Source organism: Plasmodium malariae, assembly GCF_900090045.1.
Source record: "Plasmodium malariae genome assembly, chromosome: 12".
NCBI lineage: Eukaryota > Apicomplexa > Aconoidasida > Haemosporida > Plasmodiidae > Plasmodium > Plasmodium malariae.
The window spans coordinates 1,137,876-1,158,003 of NC_041786.1; the positions used below are offsets into that span (position 1 = coordinate 1,137,876).

The 20,128-nt window shown below is 25.6% G+C and overlaps 3 protein-coding genes across 3 annotated transcripts; 2 read left to right on the forward strand and 1 right to left on the reverse strand.

Moving 5' to 3' along the window:
- Positions 1-5,070: 5,070 nt before the first annotated feature.
- PmUG01_12035100 (AMP deaminase, putative) lies at positions 5,071-8,855 on the reverse strand (the record flags this gene model as incomplete). The annotated part of the gene is made up of 8 exons (XM_029006556.1): positions 5,071-5,137; positions 5,305-5,421; positions 5,716-5,777; positions 6,061-6,179; positions 6,448-6,626; positions 6,885-7,950; positions 8,136-8,385; positions 8,622-8,855. The coding sequence occupies 8 exons, from the start codon at positions 8,853-8,855 to the stop codon at positions 5,071-5,073; spliced, it is 2,094 nt and encodes a 697-aa protein (XP_028863033.1).
- A 4,044-nt stretch (positions 8,856-12,899) lies between these two features.
- Positions 12,900-14,429, forward strand: PmUG01_12035200 (chromatin assembly factor 1 subunit, putative; the record flags this gene model as incomplete). Its single annotated transcript, XM_029006557.1, has 1 exon — positions 12,900-14,429. One exon carries the CDS (start codon positions 12,900-12,902, stop codon positions 14,427-14,429), a length of 1,530 nt encoding a protein of 509 aa, XP_028863034.1.
- A 1,816-nt stretch (positions 14,430-16,245) lies between these two features.
- On the forward strand, positions 16,246-17,659 carry PmUG01_12035300 (conserved Plasmodium protein, unknown function; the record flags this gene model as incomplete). The annotated part of the gene is made up of 2 exons (XM_029006558.1): positions 16,246-16,519; positions 17,136-17,659. 2 exons carry the CDS (start codon positions 16,246-16,248, stop codon positions 17,657-17,659), a joined length of 798 nt encoding a protein of 265 aa, XP_028863035.1.
- Between the last annotated feature and the right edge of the window lie 2,469 nt (positions 17,660-20,128).

Below are 20,128 nucleotides of genomic sequence, written 5' to 3' on the forward strand. Positions count from 1 at the left end.
TTGAATATAATGTAAGTGCCATTAAAGCAAGCCTTCATATAATATGAACTTTTAATAAACTAATATGTTGTCATAGCTGCACAGGTTTTTATTAATATTGTTATGTATGATACATGTAAATGATTTTATTATGTATTAAACATAAATATATAAATACACAAATACTGGTATATATATATATATGTATGTTTACATATATCTACATATATGTAAACACATTTATTTTGTATATTTATTTATGTATATTACTTTTTTTTTCTGTACTGTTCATTATATTTCAAAATTTTCTCATCATCACTTCTCTTGCGCAAAAATAACCCAATTTGTCGCAATATTATACGTCATTCATATATACATAATATTGATATAATAATACATGTATATCGGTATATATATAATAATATATATATGTATAATAATGTATGTATAATAATGAATGTATAATAATGAATGTATAATAATGAATGTATAATAATGAATGTATAATAATGAATGTATAATAATGTATGTATAATAATGTATGTATAATAATGAATGTATAATAATGAATGTATAATAATGAATGTATAATAATGTATTTACAATGATATATGCATAATAATGTATATAAGAATTCAATATATATTCAGCATATAATACTAAAGTACGTAAAATAACGCAAATGAAATATAGTGTTACTATAACACCTTAAATTAATGTGAAAATACTATAGCAATGTTATAAAATATTGACATAATTTTTTTTTTTAAATAAAATTTTATATTTTTAATTATCAGTAAACATGGGGTTATGAAAAAAATATGAACAATGCATAATTTTCTTAACAATTTTATTTTTACATATTATAAAAAATGAAACAATTGCTTAACATATAAATTCATATATACATAGAAACATACATATATATAATATACATAAATATATACAAATATATACAAATATATAAAATATATAATATGTGTTTACATTATTAATAAAAGTCACATGTACTATAATAACAATATGTAGTATCTTAAAATTCTGTATTGTACGCATTTTTAATATTCAATTTATAAGGGGAAGGAAAAAAAAGAAAAAAGAAAAAAAAAATCAAGCATGATTGTGTAGTGTGTTCCTTAAAAAACATATATATTCATTTCAAAAACTCTATATATTTTTTCTTTTTTTTTCTGAACTGTAATTTTCGTGCATATATATTATTAGAAAAAGTGTATCTTAAATAAAATCAAAACGTTAAAAAAAAATGTAACTATATTACTTAAATAAATACAAATATATATATATATATATATATGTATATATATATATATGTATTTTTTTTTTTTTTTGTCCCCCGCCTATTCTACCAACAATATTACCTTTAACCTTATACGGGCATATATATATATACATATGTATATATATATATATAAAGTAGGAGCTGATTCAGTAGGGTGTTATAAAATATTACATACCCAATGCAGCCTATATAATACATATATTTATACATACCTAAACATGTACATTTATGAATATGTATATATATATATATTTACATGTAATATTTATTTTTGTATATATACGCATATGAAGAGTAATGATATTTGCAGTTCATCGCAACGCATATTTTGAACCTAAGAAAAGTGTATATATATATTTTTTTTAATTTATCTTAAAGTATACTATTTTTGCATGCAAAAAGGAATATAATATGCATGTTTAAAAATTTATTATATTTATATATATATATATACATAAACTTATATATATAAATAATACATATATATATATATATAAGTATAAATTAAATATATATATATATATATATACATATATATATGTACAAATTTAAACAACAATGTAATTTACTATTTTCTTTCACTAAAATTTGAACTAAAATAATTTTTTATATGAGTTAATAAAAATTGTAATGCATTTTTTTATATGTTATTTTTATAAATATATTATAATAACTTCATCGGTACACTTCTTTATATATAAAATTTTATTAGTTTTTTTTTTTTTTTATTATTAGAGATTATTTCTATTATAAATTTTATTTTTTGCATGCAACGGGTTTTTCCCCTTTTTAATAATAATATAATAATAATACATATTTTTAAATTGATATGTAAACAATACACATATGAATTTATATATATATATATATATATTTATTTATGAATGTACAGCATAATATATTATATTATTGTGACCATGTACTTTTTAGAAGCTTGAAATTTATAGAAAATTACTCATTGTTCATACGTCAGTAACGTTGTATTTATATATATATATATATATATATATATTTTTTTTATATATTTGTAGAATACTTTATGTAAGAAAAAATATATTAAGAAAATAATTATAATAAAATATGTTACTGTATAAAAATATGTGTATATATATGTTCATATATATATTTATTTATTTATATTATATATTTTACATACTTATAAGCTTTATTCTTTCCATTTATATAATAAAAGCCTAAATTCCATAGTCGTAAGAAAGTAACATAATAATAATTCTATTCACTTTTTGTTGATAAAAGAAAATTCTCCTTTTATATTTGTAGTTAATATTCTTTAAATTTTCATCCAGTTTTTATATAATTAGATATAAAATAAAACTGAATGTAATAAAATCAAAAAAAAGAGTTTCCATAATATACATTTTTGACATTTAAAGGCTTAATATTATGCATATATAAATTTATATACTTATTTATATAGTTAATTATATAATTAAATATATATATATATAATAATATTCATTTCATGATCAGATTTAGTACTTTCATTCGCGATTAACATATTTTAAAATATCCCTGTTTTTTTTTTTTTTTTTTTTTTTATATGCATTGCGCTTATTATTCTTTTTAAATTAAAAAATAACAACCAGCTTTTAACGTAGAAATCATATTTTAAGTAGTACGAAAATATTTGTAAAAATTTTAAGCCTTATGTGTTTATATATGTGATATGTACATACTCGTATAAAATATATAATTGAATATATATTTGTATAGATGTACACTTAAACATAATTATCTTGTAGAATACATATATCCTTCTCACAGTTAAGTTAGCACACCATTTGAGTAATTATTTTTATAGTTGTTAATAAGAGCTTATTTCCTAACGGTTTTTCCATTTTCTTTTTTCCATTTTCTTTTTTTCTTTTTACATTTTTTTGTTTTTCCTTTATTCTTTTTTCATTTTTTTGTTTTTCCTTTATTCTTTTTTCATTTTTTTGTTTTTCCTTTATTCTTTTTTCATTTTTTTGTTTTTCCTTTATTCTTTTTTTTTTTTTTTGTTTTTCCTTTTTTTTTGTTTTATATTTTTCTTTTTTCTACCATTTTCTTGCGCACCACTTAACAAGAATCAAATCACTTTTTTGTAATCTTAAAAAAAAAAAATCTGAACAGTTCATGCGAAAAATCCATATGTTAAGAATCCATATGAACAGTCCATACCGAACAGACCATATACAGAGAATCCATATGAACTATGCATAACAAATTTCTTGAATTACGTCTTTTGCAACAATATGCAAAAAAAAACCTTTTAATGCAAATGTTATTGCAGCACTGTATTTTTAATATTTCTTTTTTCACCACATTAAACTATGTTTTTTTGCAAGCACTCTACTTCCATAATAATAATTAAAAAATTATGGAAGAAAGCACGCAGTATTATCCGCGTTCTCTTCCTTAAAAATAATTCTTGCAAAAAATACTATGCATCATATGTGTACACTATACATGTGCACGTATGCATTTATATATTTATATATTGCTTAAGTACACTACAATATGCACATTTTACTTATTTTTGCCTGTTCCACATTTATTAAGCAATTCGGTGAAAACAGATTAAAACAAAAGCAAAGTTTTATTCTTTACATTTTTATAATATATTGTAATGGATATGTTTTTTTTCTATTTTTGTTCAGTACGATCAATTTTTATTTTATGCACACATATATCATAATGTATACTTAACTATGTATGTAAAACTGCTTGTATTTAACCACGTGTGCATATAAACGACGTTCTGCTAATTTTGCTGTTTCTACTGCTTCTTTAGCAAATGCGACCATAATATGTTAAAGATAAAATCAAATAAAAAGGAAATTAATGCTATTATAGTAGTGAATTATAAAAAAGAGAAATACATAAGGAATATTTTTCTGTGTTCTTAATAATTGACAAAAAAGAAAAAACGAAAATATAGAACTTAACTGTTTTTAAAAGAAAAAAAAATAGGTAAATATACACGTAGCAAAATGTATGTACTGTTAATAAAAGAAAGGAATAAAACTTAAAGTTTTAGGTATTAAATGTAAAATTTTAGCTTTTTAAAAAAAAAAAACAAAACAGAACAAAATAAAACAAAACAAAATAAAAAAAAACAAAACAAAACAAAACAAAATAAAACAAAACAAAATAAAACAAAATAAAAAAATACAAAACAAAATAAAACAAAATAAAACAAAATAAAACAAAATAAAACAAAATAAAACAAAAAAAAAAAAAACAAAACAAAATAAAATAAAACAAAACAAAATAAAACAAAACAAAACAAAATAAAACAAAATAAAACAAAATAAAACAAAATAAAATAATAACATAAATAATTAAAGCGCAACGTATGAACTGTTAATAAAAAAAAATTATTAAAACTTGAAGTGTCAAATGTAAAATTTAGCTATTTAAAAAAAAAAAAATTAAGAACAAAATAAAATAAAATAATAATATAAGAAATTACACCGTAACATATGAACTGTTAATAAAAATAAAAACTATAACAACCAAATTTACACCTATCGGTTTGAAGCCTTAAAACAAAACATTATTTTACTGCAAATATAGAAACGGGTCACAAATAATTCCATTACCAATTCGCATGTATGCTTACACACATCTACACTTAATGACATGTAAATGTATCTCAGTGTACAGGTTGTGTACATGTATACATGGATATAGGATAAAGTTCCAACTATTAAAAATAATTTCCATAATTTAAAGGCGCGAAATGCGTTCATTTTAATATAAAAATAGTCCTAACTGGGGATACATATTTATGCATGATTTGTATAATTCGCAAGTCTCTTTATGTTTTCATTCTCTTCAGCTAATGTGTTTTTCCTGTAATCGTAAAATGAGGAAGTAACGCAAAAATTTTGCTTATTTGTAAATATATTGGGAATATGAATACATATATGTGAATATTCACATGTGTGTATTTTTTTTTTTTTTTTTTTGTGTGTGTGTGTGTATTTATTTATCCATTAATTCTCCAATATAATCATTACCTGTAAGTCATCCTAGTATTAGGAATATTCGTTTTTTCCGGGTTGTTTTGAAAATTTAGTAAGTCCTGTTCTTCGGCAATTCCCAACCAGTGCTTTTTAAAAGATGGTTCATACCCACTGAAAAAAAAAAAAAATAATATAAAAAAAAAAAATAATAAAAATAATAATAATAATAAAAATAATAATAATAATAAAAATAATAAAAATAATAAAAAACAATTAAAATAATAAAAATAATTAAAATAATAAAAATAATAAAAATAATAAAAATAATAAAAATAATAAAAATAATTAAAATAATAAATATATATTTTTCCTTTTATATTTTTTATTTTTTTGTAATTTTACTACTAAATGTATAACTTCAAGAGAATGAAAAGACAAAAAAAAAAAAAATTTTTTTTTTTGTACCTTTGAATAACGGAGTTTCTTGCTATTTCGCATAGATCTACTGCACTTAACTTCCATATATGCTTAAAAGTAAAACCACGTAAATGTGACAGTATGTAGACGCGTATACATATATGCATACGAAAAAGAATGTTTGCAAAAGCTCACATGCGCATGCGAATATATTAAAAAAAACGTAACAACGTAACAACGTAACGACGTAACAACGTAACGACGTAACAACGTAACGACGTAACAACGTAACGACGTAACGACGTAACAACGTAACAACGTAACGACGTAACAACGTAACGACGTAACAACGTAACAACGTAACGACGTAATAATTAATAAAAGCATAATTACTGCACATATGGAATACTCCTCTAATAATGGCTCATCAGTAAAATGAAACATCAAAGGATCATCTGTCGATAGTGATACATTTAACCCAATTTTGAAGAAGCGTTTAAATGGGCTTTTCTCTAAAATAAAAGGGGGGGAAATGGGAAAAAAATAAAATAAAATGAAATAAAAAACGAGAAAAAAAATGAGATAAAAAACGAGAAAAAAAATGAGATAAAAAATAACAAAAAATGAGGCAACAAATAGAGTAAAAAATAAAGTAAACAAACTTGGCATATTTACACATATATATGTGCCGACGTCCCATCCAAGGGGCGTCAAAAACTGAAGCTGGCGTAAAATGCAGTTATATACAACACATTGAACAGTGTTGTACGATGGGTATACCTATTTGCAAAAAGAGGGCATTATTCGATAGAGGAGAAAGTGCTAGCCCAATTTGCTTAAGATAATACAAATATAACAGGACTGGAGATTTCCTCAAATTGATACCATGATTTATTCTGTCAGCTAATAAAAACATGGTGGCCAAATGACTTATATTCCCCGTTTCACCGCAATGCGGCCTGAACAGGTCATAAAAAAGGAGAAACAATATTTTTTGTGTATAAAAAAAAATACTCGGGTGGAGATATTTAAAAAGGTAGGGGTAGAAGAAAAAGAAAAAGGAGAATGCACATAGTGGTAAAGCGGTATGGTGACAAAGCGGTATAGCTACAAAATGTGGAGCTTAGGTAAAAAGCGTCCACTCACGCAAGTTAAACACTCATCGACAAGTGTTCTTTTTTTTTTTTTTTTTCTGTTCATGCGTGAACACGCCTAACCTGAATGCCATTGGTCTCAAATTCCTACTAGCCAAAAATTGATTCAACGATCTTATGTTAACATACATATAATAAGCGTAATAAGAATAAGGAGGGTTATTATCGCTTGTATATTTGTCAGGGGGAGGTAGTTCCCCTCCTTTCATAGTATATTTCGAAATAGCAGTTTCATCATCAACACTATCCCAAGCAACAACTTGATGTAAAAATTCAAAAATTTTTTTGTTATGTTCTGGATCTTTTATAGCTTGAAAACAAGGTTCGAATATATTTCTTAGAAATTCATCAAAAGATTTTATTAATTTCCTTTTTTTATAAATATGATATAATCGAGGAACTTGTACAACCCATCGTACTCTTACGCTACTTAAATTGTTGTCTAATACCCATTTTGCTAATTTTAACCATTCGTTTTTATCTCTTCCATAAATTGATATTCTCCATTCAACATGTTGATATTTAGATCTCTCTAAATTTTGTATTTCTCTTTTTGTAATTTCAGCTAAGTATCTACCATCTATATAATTATCTGTTTTTAAAAAAATGTCTCTTAATAATTTCTGACCAAATGGATTATATTTTTCATTAAATAAATCAAATCGGTGAAAACAATTTCCTAATGCATGAACACCTAAGCTATCTACTGTTGCATCATATGCTGAACTTTTTAATTCTTTATCGAAAATTTCTTTTAATGACATTTTATCTCCTTTTTCATTTATGTACACTATAGTATTAGGTTCAGATATATATTTTTCTCTTATAAAACTTAGCAATGCTTTTTGCTGCATGCATGCAGAATGGTGAACATGTACATCTACTTTTCGAACATTATAAAAATCTCGATGTTTAATACTTGTTGTTTCACTTAGTTCTAATGCTCCATTAAACATAATATGGAAATCAAATTTCTGTTCCAAGTACTTCAATCTTTGATAACAAAAACTTTTGCATGCAGGATCTTGAACAGCTATCATTATTTCCTCAATGGACAACAGAAATTCCTCAGTCGTTTTTATGCCCCAGGCCCCCGCTAACTTATTTTCTTCGGTGCACTCTTCTTTTTCTGCAAAGGGGAAATGAAGTCATATAATTAAGCGGAAACCTACTATGTTACATGTGTATGCGGCAAGCTATTACGTTACATATATATATATACGTACGTATGTATGTATGTATATATGTGCCAGTTCGCGCGTGAGAATGGACAATCGCACAATGCACAGCAATGAATGTGCACTGTTATCTTACTTTTAGGTCCTTGATCAGTGTTTGCATCCCAGTGAACGTAAAAAATCCCATCAACAAAATTAATAAAAGCATTGCATTTTTTTAAAATAACAACATTGTTAGGGTTATATAAAGGTTCAGAAGACTCAGTTTTATAAGGATTTTTTTGTTTATTATATTCTAATGTTCTCCTATTATCAATTAATGGCGTATCAATATCAGGGAAAGTTTTTATAAATTCATCCCTTAAGTTGCATATTCTCAATATTTTCTACGCATACAAAAAAAAAAAAAAAAAAAAAAGAGAAAAAAAATGATACGTAACAATATGCATACATTTTTGAGTTCCTTAATTAGTAAAAGATGCTCATCGGAATGGGAATATAAATGTTGGCACACGAATGTGCACATATATATATATGTATATATGTGCGTATGTATATACGCACTTGTATACGCCAATACGCTACTCCATATTACGTGTTGCTACAATTACGAACGGTATACCTTTGTTACGTCCAGTTCCTCTCTGGGAATGTTACCGGATGAAGATAGAGTAAAGCTGAAACGATTCGAGGATTTCAAATCGGTAAGTCCTTTATTTATTAAAGCATTTTCGTCATATTTTATGTTTGCGTTTGATGAGATCTTCATCATCACTTCGTGCAGAAAGTCCCACCCTTTTTTTTTTTTTTTTAGCAAAGGTGTATCGGAGTCAGTATTGACACCTGGTCGTTTCATTATTACACAACTTTAAAAATGTACACGCACAAGTATATATGCACACAAGTATACGCATTTGTTTATTTATACACAGGAACACACGTGTACGCATGCACTTATATATACACATGCGCACACACATCAGCTGCTTTTCTTCAGGTTAGAGGATCTGCCATCACAAAATTAAAAATGTTTACAGGGGAAGGGCGTAAAATAATAACGTGTACATGTATATATATATATATATGCCTGTGTAAATGCAAATGTATGAGCATTTTCGGACAAACAAACAGAGAAAACCTTACATATGCACCTGTTAAAAAATGTAAATCCTGGGTATTGATCTTCCAATAAAAATTAACTCACTGTTTTAGCGTTATGGTAAGTATATTTTTTACATAATTTTTATGCTTGGTCCTATTTCGATGGAACAATTTTTATTACACCGATTGTTTATTTTTAATGTGCATAAATCTGTACAGTGTATTTCATCTCCTCTAGTTATTTATTCTGATCATTTACTTTTTAAAGGTCTTTTTTAGGTTATGAAGTTTTTATACATATAATATGCGAGTATTCATACTACACAGGAAACGTATATATACAAAAATGCACACATAGCAACAGTGAACAAATAGTGTGTTTTTTTTTTTTTAGCAGAAAAAACACTTGAAAATGTTAAGGATTACATTAACAGTGTAAGGATATTTAATAAATTTTGCCTGACCTGTACATATTTTATGCCTTTTTATGAACAAAAACAAATGAGAACCAAACAAGAAAAAAAAGAAAAAACGATAAAAAAGAAAAAACGAAAAAAAAGAAAAAACGATAAAAAAGATAAAACGATAAAAAAGAAAAAATGATAAAAAAGAAAAAACGATAAAAAAGAAAAAACGATAAAAAAGAAAAACGATAAAAAAGAAAAAACGAAAAAAAAAGAAAAAACGATAAAAAAAAAAAACGATAAAAAAAAAAATGAAAAAAAAGAAAAAAAAAGAAAAAAAAAGAAAAATTATTGTAACATAAATATCATGCATGCACATTTATAATTCAACTTTTTACTATTTTGGATGAACATTGAAGAACAAAAATAAAACCCATTTACAACATTGTTAAAGTACATATATAATATGATTAAATTATATCAAATGAAGAAAAAAAAAAAATTAGAAAATAAAAAAATAATACTCATACTAAAACAAAAAAACTTTTGCTACGGCATATTTTGTAAATTAAAATTTGAACATCAAGATAGCATAAATTCAGTTGTTTTCAAAAAAATAATAAAAAGTCATTTTTTACTCTGCAAAAAAATACAAACACTGATTTTATATTTAAATATATTTTAATACGTCACATAAACTACTTGCATTATTGAACATTTTACTAGATAGATAAGCGGTTATAATGTTCTGCGCTGAATTTTATGTGTTTATATGCACATGTGTATGTATTTATATATTTTTTTTTCTTTTTTTCCTTGTGTAAAAGTGTGTGTTAATTTTTCTCCGTTTAGTTCCTGACTTGTACATACAAACAGCAACTAAACTGTATTTCTTAGTCATATGACTCCCCCGAATTATTACAATTTGGAAAAGTTATTTACAACTGTAACAACAACATAAATAGTGAAAGGTGTATGTTCCTTTCTGCAGCTTCTTAAATGAATAAGGAGGGATCTCTACTAGAGTCACAAAAAAAAGAAATGGTCCAAAAAAAAAAGGAAAAGGAAAATTCGAAAAATGAGAACAGTGCCCACATAAATGGGGAAAATGTGCATATTTACATATATATATATATATATATATATATATATACAGATTTATAGGTATGTGACTAAAATGAATTATAATGTGTTGGACCTTGAAACGATTATTACAAATATATTAGTCATAGTTACCAATGCAACTATAAATTATTCGTTCATAGCTAACGCCAAAATTTGTGAATACCTATGTTGATGCATACGTACGTATAATTCTGTACGTACATATATAAAGGCATTCATCAATTGTAAAATGTAAAAGGATTTATAAAACAAATAAAGCATCCTGTTCACACATTTCAAAAGGAGAACGAATGAGGGATCATTAAAAAAAAAAATTATTACTTGTTCATACATTTATCATGTCTAATAATTTATTTTAAAAAAAAGAAAAAAAAAATTCTGACTTGTTAATGTAAAAACTTCCATATATATATATGTATATATATATACAAAAATTCGATAACTCTCTTTTTGTTTAAAATATCAATCCTGTATACAAGTAAAAGTTACATTGTTTAGGGGCAAATATATAGAAATAATTCAACAACAATATGTTCGTCATTTTTGAATTTATTAAATATAAATTAACTTGTTAGACCAAAATATTATAAGCAAAAATTAAAGATACCTTTTCTTACAAAAATATGGATATTGCTTTTGCTCACAGGAATGTAAAAAAAGATTTTTTTTTTTTTTTTTTTTTTTTTAGTTGTACTGATTCGGATTTTTAGTTTATTCCTTCTTTTTTTTTTTTCTATTTTCTCTTTAGTTTGCATGGAAACAAATATATTTCCATATTTGCGTTCTTAGCACTTGTCTACTTTTGGCACATTATGTACGTAATGTATGATTTCCTTTTGATTTTACGCAATTTCTTAAGTATTTATTATATATATTTATTCAATAACTCCAAAAAAGAAAAAAAAAAAAAAAAGAGGCTCGTTATCAAATAGCTAACACTTCTGTGTAGGATTAAATACCGCAATGAACAATGTAAAAAGGTTTAAAAATTACCACTTTTTAATTTTGAAATTTCGAGAATTTCATGTATGCCAATTTAAAGAAGGGCGACCTTAATAGTTTGAGAAAATTTTCTCATTTATTTTTTTCCATTTTGCATTATTTCGCTTTGCTTTACTGCGTTCTTTGCTTGCTTTATTTTTTTTTTTTTTTTTGGAGGGGGGGGCGCATTACAGTGAGATGTGTTTCTTTTCGTGTGCCTTATACGGAAATGATGGATATGCTTTACATAGAAATGAAAAATGTCGATTATCAGTTTATATAAAAAAGTACTGAAGTTTATGCAATTAAAAAATAAAAAAAATAAGATAAATAATATTAAGTACAAAATATAAAATATAATATATAAATTAAATAATATGAGAAAACATGTTTTAAGTAAAAAATATAAAATCTTAAATGCAAAATACAATATATTTTATCTATCTAATTTTCAAGTGTCCGCAAACGCTCGTACATCCGTGTATGTAAACATGGGGCACATATATGTGTGATCTCAAAATGAAGAAATCCAAAAGAGAAATTGAAAAAAAAAAAAAAAAATAATACCTAAAATATGCAAAATATGCAGAATGTGCGGAGTACGCGAAACATACAAAAGTCAATCTTGTGGATGTTAAGAAAATTATTCATATGTACATATATATATATACGATAAACAGATTTGTATTATTTTTACTTTCGTTTGTACCCTCCCTCTTTTTTTAACTGCTAGCATATAAATATGAATATACTCGAAAGACTTTTAAGTACTCTTCTTTCGTCATTGCTAATTTAAATTTAGCGCATTCATAAGGTCTATCTCTTTTAATGTACGTACATATATGTATGAATACGAACATATATATGCGTTTTCCACACGTTTAAATTTGGCCTTTTTTTAAATATCTGAAATTTAGCACGTGTTATTTTCATTTATCTTTTTTTTTTTTTTTCCAATTCGCGATAAGCGTGCATGTGTAATGCGCACACGCGTAGCACGAGCAACACATGCATAGGTATCGTATGCAAGCATAATGCATGAACATGTACATATTTGAGTATACATATGTACATATATTTACTTCCATATATTTACATATATACACACATAAATAAGTATATGCAGGTATCACGTTTAAATATATGTATGCATTTATTAACGTATGTACGTATGTATGTACGCATGTACGCACGTAAGAATGCATAGGACGGTCCACCGAACCATGCGCGCGCTAGCATGCCATTTTTTAGCATATGCGTAAAGGACGTATAAGGAAAGAGTTATCAAAATGATAGACATAATAAGCGAAAAAAACAAAAGCTATGATTTGATGGACTCTTATGAATCTAAAAGTCCAATAGAGAATGAAACAAATGAAAATGCAAAGGTAGATATTATTAATGAAAGATATATAATATGGAGGAAAAACACTCCATTTTTATATAGTTCACTTTTAAAAAACAAATTAGATTGGCCATCGTTAACAGTTGAATTTTTAGGAAGCGAGAATTCTTTTAAGTCAAAAACCAATTATTTTACAAATAAAATACTTTTAGGTACACACACGTCTAATCAAGATTCTGAATATGTATACATAGGTGAAATTAAATTTCCATTATATTCTACAAAGGAAGATGTACTACAATATGAGAATTATACAGGTTTTATAAGTAATAAAAAGAAAAGAAAAGGTCATCCATTACCATCTTTTGAAATAAAAGCAAAACTGTTACATCCAGGTGAAGTGATAAGAGCTACCCATTTACCCAATAATTCGTTTTTTATAGTTACACAAACATATAATGGAAATATATTATTATTTGATTATACAAAACATCCTTCATTTCCTTCTGATATATCTACATGTTACCCCCAGATGATATTAAAAGGACATACAAGTGAAGGAAGTGGCTTATGCTGGAATATTAATAAAATATATAACAACTGTAGTAATAAAAATACTAATGTATTTAATGATGAAAATGAAAATGACGGAACAGAAGGTACTGATGATCCTTCCATGGACGTAAACACTAGTAACCTACTGTTAGCCTCATGTGCATCCGATGGAAGTATTTGTCTATGGGATATTAACAAAGGAACAAAAAGTAATGAAGTACCAAGGACATATGGTATTAATAAAATTGGAAAAACAGCTGATTATAATATAAAAATTTATGAAAATACTCCAACTCTAAGTCCTTTATGTACATGGACAAATAAAAATAAAGAAACATCTTTAAATGATGTGTTTTTTCATCCCAAATTTAATAATGCCCTTGGTGTGTGTGATGATGAAGGATATATGAGTTTATATGATATAAGAAAAAAATATTTTTTTTCAAAACCTGAAATAAATTTTAAAGATCATAACGAACCAATGAATACATTTTCTTTTGATAATTTTTCGGATTATATTTTTTCATGTGGATATACTGATGGATTAATTTCTATATGGGATATGAGATTTAATAAAGAATCTTTACTTAAAATAGATTATCATACTCAAAGTATTAACAGAATTAAATTTTGCCTGATGCAGTCAGGTGTTTTTGGATCTTGTTCAGACGATGGAATTGCTTGTATCTGGGATATTTCTAGAAACTCAGTAAATTATGAACAAGTCAGAAAATTAGATGATGATATTTATAATAACCCCAAAAAAATACCAAAACAGTTATTGTTTGTTCATGGGGGTCATGTTGGAAGTGTTTATGATATGTCCTGGGCGAACAGCAACACGTTCTTGGTCGCTACTGTTGGGGTCGATAACTCGCTGCAAGTGTGGCACATGAATGAACAGTTCATATTTCAGTGAGCGGGGGGCTAATAACGGAGGGGAAAAGAAATAAATACAAACATAAATAAATAAATATATATATATATATATATATATATATATATGCATACGTATGCTCATATGTGTGAGGAGCAAAGTTAAACGCTGCATTTCAGAGGAATTATTCAGAAAAATTTATCTTATTAGACAAAACAAGGAAGTAAGCGTGTTCAGTTGAAAAATTGTAAGCTTTTGCCCTAAATCTCATATATATTTGAAAATTTGAAAATAAAATTTATTTAAAGCGAGTTATGACTTGACCCACTTAGATATGTGTGTGATGGTTAATTTTTTCCCTTTTTCCCCTTGTTAAAGCATAAAAGTACGAGCACAATTAGGATTTTTCGTTTTGTTAATGACTTAAGGAGTTGAAAAAATTTCACTTAGAAGTGCAACACATATAGATGTATAATATACTCATGCGCGCATTTGTGTATGTACTTATGCACGCATTTGTGTATGTACTTATGCACGCATTTGTACATGTACTACGGTACGTGTTTATTAATGTGTTTATATTTGCCCTTGTGTATTCACATGAGTGCGCTTTTTCCTCGCAGCGCACAATTCTAAACCACCATACGTATTTAAAGGAGTTATAATTTATTTACCATATATTTATTGCGCATGTTCGCATGTATTATGAGATTATATTGTAATATTGCAAAGGAAAATAATATTATTGGTACCACATATTACGTTACAGATTAGTGTGCTATATTTATACGGTACCTTTAATACCCAAAAAAAAAAAAAAAAAAATTAAATTATTTTATCTTTTTTTATCTTTCCTTTTCCTTTTCATTTTTCTTTTTATTTTTTTTTTTTCTTTTTCTTTTTCTTTTTCCTTTTCATTTTTTTTTATCTTTTCTTTTTCCTTTTTTCCTTTTTTCCTTTTTTCCATTTTCTCCTTTTTTTCTTTTTTTTTTTTTTTTTGTGTTTCAGCAAAATAACGTATATTTTTTTAATTTTTAAAAATCTTATGATTTATGAGTTCAACGTTTAATATGTGATTTTTTTTTTTTTTTGAAAAATTTCAATTAGAATAGCTTATTTAGACATGTGCGTATGTGTATACATATGTACACATATTATAGGCATATGTGCATGTGATTATATGCGCATGTATGTATACGTTTTCATTTCCATTTTACGATTAAAAAATGTAGAAAGCAAATTGTGCACGTCCTCAAAATGTAAAGATAGTGTAAAATATATTTCTGAAAAAAAAAATTTTACGGAACAACAAACAAGCTTATTTTTATTTTTCCTTTTATATGGCATTTAATGTACGACTCTCCAACCTAAAAAGGAGTTCTGCACACGTTCATAAACTCTTGATTATTACTCTCCCTTATTGCTGTTAGCGACTTGAAAAAATATGGCCCGTGTGCACGTATGTATATATGCGCATATAAAATATATATATATATATATGTATGTATGTATAAACCTATGTATGTGTGCCAGTCTCTTTTAAGTGTGCAATGTGAGAATTTCCTTCATTAATACATAGTGTAAATCATTTAATTACAATAGCTTCTTATGCTCGTCTTTTTTTCAGTGCAGCTACGTTTTTGACAATTCGCCTATTGCGCATTTGTTCAGTACATACGCATCAGCTATATATGCACTCATATATGAATACATATATATATATATATATATATATATATATATATATATATACGTGCGTGTACACACATATACACACAGCGAGAGTGATATATTGAATACATACCTATGCAGCTCATCTGCATCCCACCTCACGCGTTCATATGTTGAAGTAATTAAGATGGATACAAACGAAAATGATGAAAACTTAACAGAAGATGATGACAATGTCAAATATGATAAACCTGAATCACATAAAAATTTCTGGAAGTCGTTTGGTTTAGACAATAAAGCAGGTAAGCTACTTTATTACCTGTACGGAGAAAGAACAAAAATTAACCCTGATTTAATTAATCCGAAAAGCTTTGTTAAAAAAAAGAAAGAAAAGGAAGAAGAGAATGAAGCCCAGAAAAAAGGGTCCAGAAAAGTTCAGATAAGCTACCCGTCCTTTAAAAGTTAAAAAATTGGAAGAAAAAATTGAAAAAAAATGGAAAAAACAAAAGTTAAAAATGGAAAAGAAAACAATTAAAAAAAGAAGAAATTATTTAAAAAAAATGCAGGAAAAATGTGAAAAAAAAGTTAAAACAAAAATGCTGCACATTCAGTTAGTCTAACTATTTATATATGCACACATGTACAGTAATAAATGAGACTAGTAAACAAAATTAACTGATAGATTTAAGTCTGACCAAGGGAATACCTCCCCCGCAACTCCACTTAGTAGTATTATTTCTTCATAATAAAGAATGAAGGTTAAAAAATTAACGTAGATTTACCAAGTCGGAGAAGTAAAATATTTACAAATACAAATTAGCAATGAACAGAAAAACTGTGAAGTTAAGCTAGATAAAATTTTGAAAAAAAAAAAAAAAAAAAAAAAAGAATTAACAGTACATGACAAAAAATGAACAAAAAATGAACAAAAAAAATGATATTATACAGCAGCGTAGCAAATAATGTTCTTCTAACGTGGCGATGATTCATTTACAACACCATATCTGCACTAGTTCATTTTTTTTTTTTTTTTTCCTAATTTTTCTTGTCTTTTCCTTCTGAAATACCTTCTTTCAGAAAAGAATGAAAAAGAAAATCCCATCGACAAAATACCCCATAAAAAGCCATTGTCTAAAATCTTAGAAGAAACGAAAAATTATGAAAGCATAAAAGAAATTCCTATACATATTGGGAAAAATCGAAATGAAGAAATAAAAAAATTAAATGAACTTTTTCTTGAGAAACAATGTAAGGTTGTACCACCCAGTTGTGCACCTATAGTCTTAACTGACGAAGAAAGAAAAGAAATTATTCAAAGTGCACAAAAAAGATTAACAGGTTTTAGTAATGCCCATAGTAAAGAAGAGAAGATGATGGATGCTCTAAAAAATTATAGATCTGAGTTAATAATTGAGTTAAATGAAAAGATAAGTCAGTATAAAAGTATTACGTCCAAGGAAAAAACAAATAATTATGTTCTTACTACAAACCCTAGGGAATCAAATGAGTTTGAGTACAAAAAAATTGAACTCAAGAATGATATTGATCAGTGTAAGGTAAATATAAAAAAAATAGACGACCTTTTAGACTTGTCTAAGTGATGTACCCCCGCGGGATACACACTTGCGCATGCATAGGTATGCATATAAGCACATATATACATATACATATATATACACATACATATACATATATATACACATACATATACATATATATACACATACATTTACATATACATATACATACATATACATATACATACATATACATATACATATACATACATACATACACATACACATATACATACATATACATACACATATACATACATATACATACACATACATATACATACATATATATACACATACGCATATACATACACATATACATACATTCAGATATCCATATTGTCGCTAGACTTATATATACTGGAAACATTCTTGCTTATAACGTGTAGCTAAAGTGCGCTACGAAAAAACGACAGCTTAAATTTGTGAGATTAAATGAATATACATAAGTATACATATTTGTTACATATGTACAAGTAAATGTTTGTGTTTATATCTACTTTTCGCCTAAACAAAGTAACGTAATAACTATTTGAAAAAAATTAAGCATTCTTGCAATAACTTTATATTTATATCTTTTATAAAAAAAAAAAGAAAAATAGAGGCGCATGTGCACTTTCCAGATTTTTCCTCTTTTCCTTTTTCTGTGAGGTACTCATGGAGGAAACATATTCCCTCTATGAATGAGAATTGAAAAGTGGAAAAAAAAAAAAGAACGGAAAAAATAAAAAAAAAATTAATAAAACAAAAATGAATTAACAAAATTGACTTAACAAAAATGAATTAACAAAATTGAATTAACAAAAATGAATTAACAAAATCGACAAAAAAATCAAAAGGATTTACAAAAATGGCAAAATTGATAAAATTGACAACAAAATGGAAACAATTTACAAAATCCAGAGTTAAATACTTGAGTAATGCATAATGTGTTATGAATAATGCCTTAAGTTTGACATTTTTATTTCCTTTTTTTTTGCTTTCTTTTCGTAGTTTTTTATTTATTTATCTGTACATTTGTTCTTATTCTCCCTCCCCTCCTCAACCATTTTAAATAGACGTTTTCAAAGTTTAACACACTGCTTTTAAAATGAAAACATCACAAATTTTTATATGTACCCCTAAGGAGTAATACCTGTTTATATGTATATATATATTATATGTATGATTAATTTTTTTTTTTTTTTTTATACATAATCACAAGGGGTTATGAATGTGTGAGCAGTACTAAGTGGAAATATACATGTGTAATTTATTCTTATATCCGCTTAGACACATTTATAAAAATAAAAAGCAGAAATAACAAGGGAAAGAAGGAAAAACAAGGGGAAAAAATGAGGGAAAAAAATTATTACCATTTACTAATGTAACTAATTTTTTTTGTTCATTACATTATCTTTTTATCCTCACTAGTAGCATCTTGTAATATTCTTGTTGTTCCATGAAGTCATGTTTTCAATAAATTTCAAAAAGGAGTTACAACATTTTATTTTTATAACTCTTGTACTTTTTTTTTTTTTTTTTGGATTATCATGTTGACAGTTTTTCGTTCATATTTTTTTCCATTTCTTTTTTTTTTTTTTTTTTTTGTGATTGAGACCTTCGTTTTAACAGTTTAGTACACTAATTAAACAGTATCCTCAAATGAAAAAAAGAAAAAATAATAAATAATTAAATACATACATGTATAAGTTTTTTTTTTTTTTTTTTTTTGTAATAAAGTTTTGAAAAAGATCATGCAACTAGTTTTTACACCTTTTATACATATGCATATATATACATACAAACATACAAACGTACAAACATACAAACATACAAACATATATACATATATACATATGTACTTACATACGAACATACATACATACACGCACATATACTTATATTTAATCGTAATATACACTGTTACCACTGGTACGCATTTTTTAAAAGTGTATATCCGTTCCTTTTTATGTATAAATATTAATTTGATTTCTGTGTGTTAATTTAAACGCTAAATCATTCTAAAACACTGTTTTAAAATAGTAAGAAAGAACAACCCGTATTAGTATTTATTTATTTATTTTTTTTTTTTTTTTTTTGTTCTTTTATATATTTTTTTATATCTTATGTTCATTTATTTCTCTTTGTTCTCATACCTTGCCCCTTCCTTTCTTATATAATTGTATTTAATTATTTTTCGTTATATTTAATTATATTGTATTTTATTATAATATATATTATTATACTACATTTCATTATACTATGTTTTATTATATTATATCTAATTTAATATTTTTTTTCTGTCTTTTTTTTTTTTCAATCAGTTAGCATATACATATAAATATACACATATGAATATACACATATGAATATACACATATGAATATACACATATGAATATACACATATACATACATATATATATGCATGCATGTGTAGAAGCCCATTTTTTCCGTGCTATTACAGCCAATATGTTATGTATTTAATTTCTTTTCCCTTATTAAGTAGTAC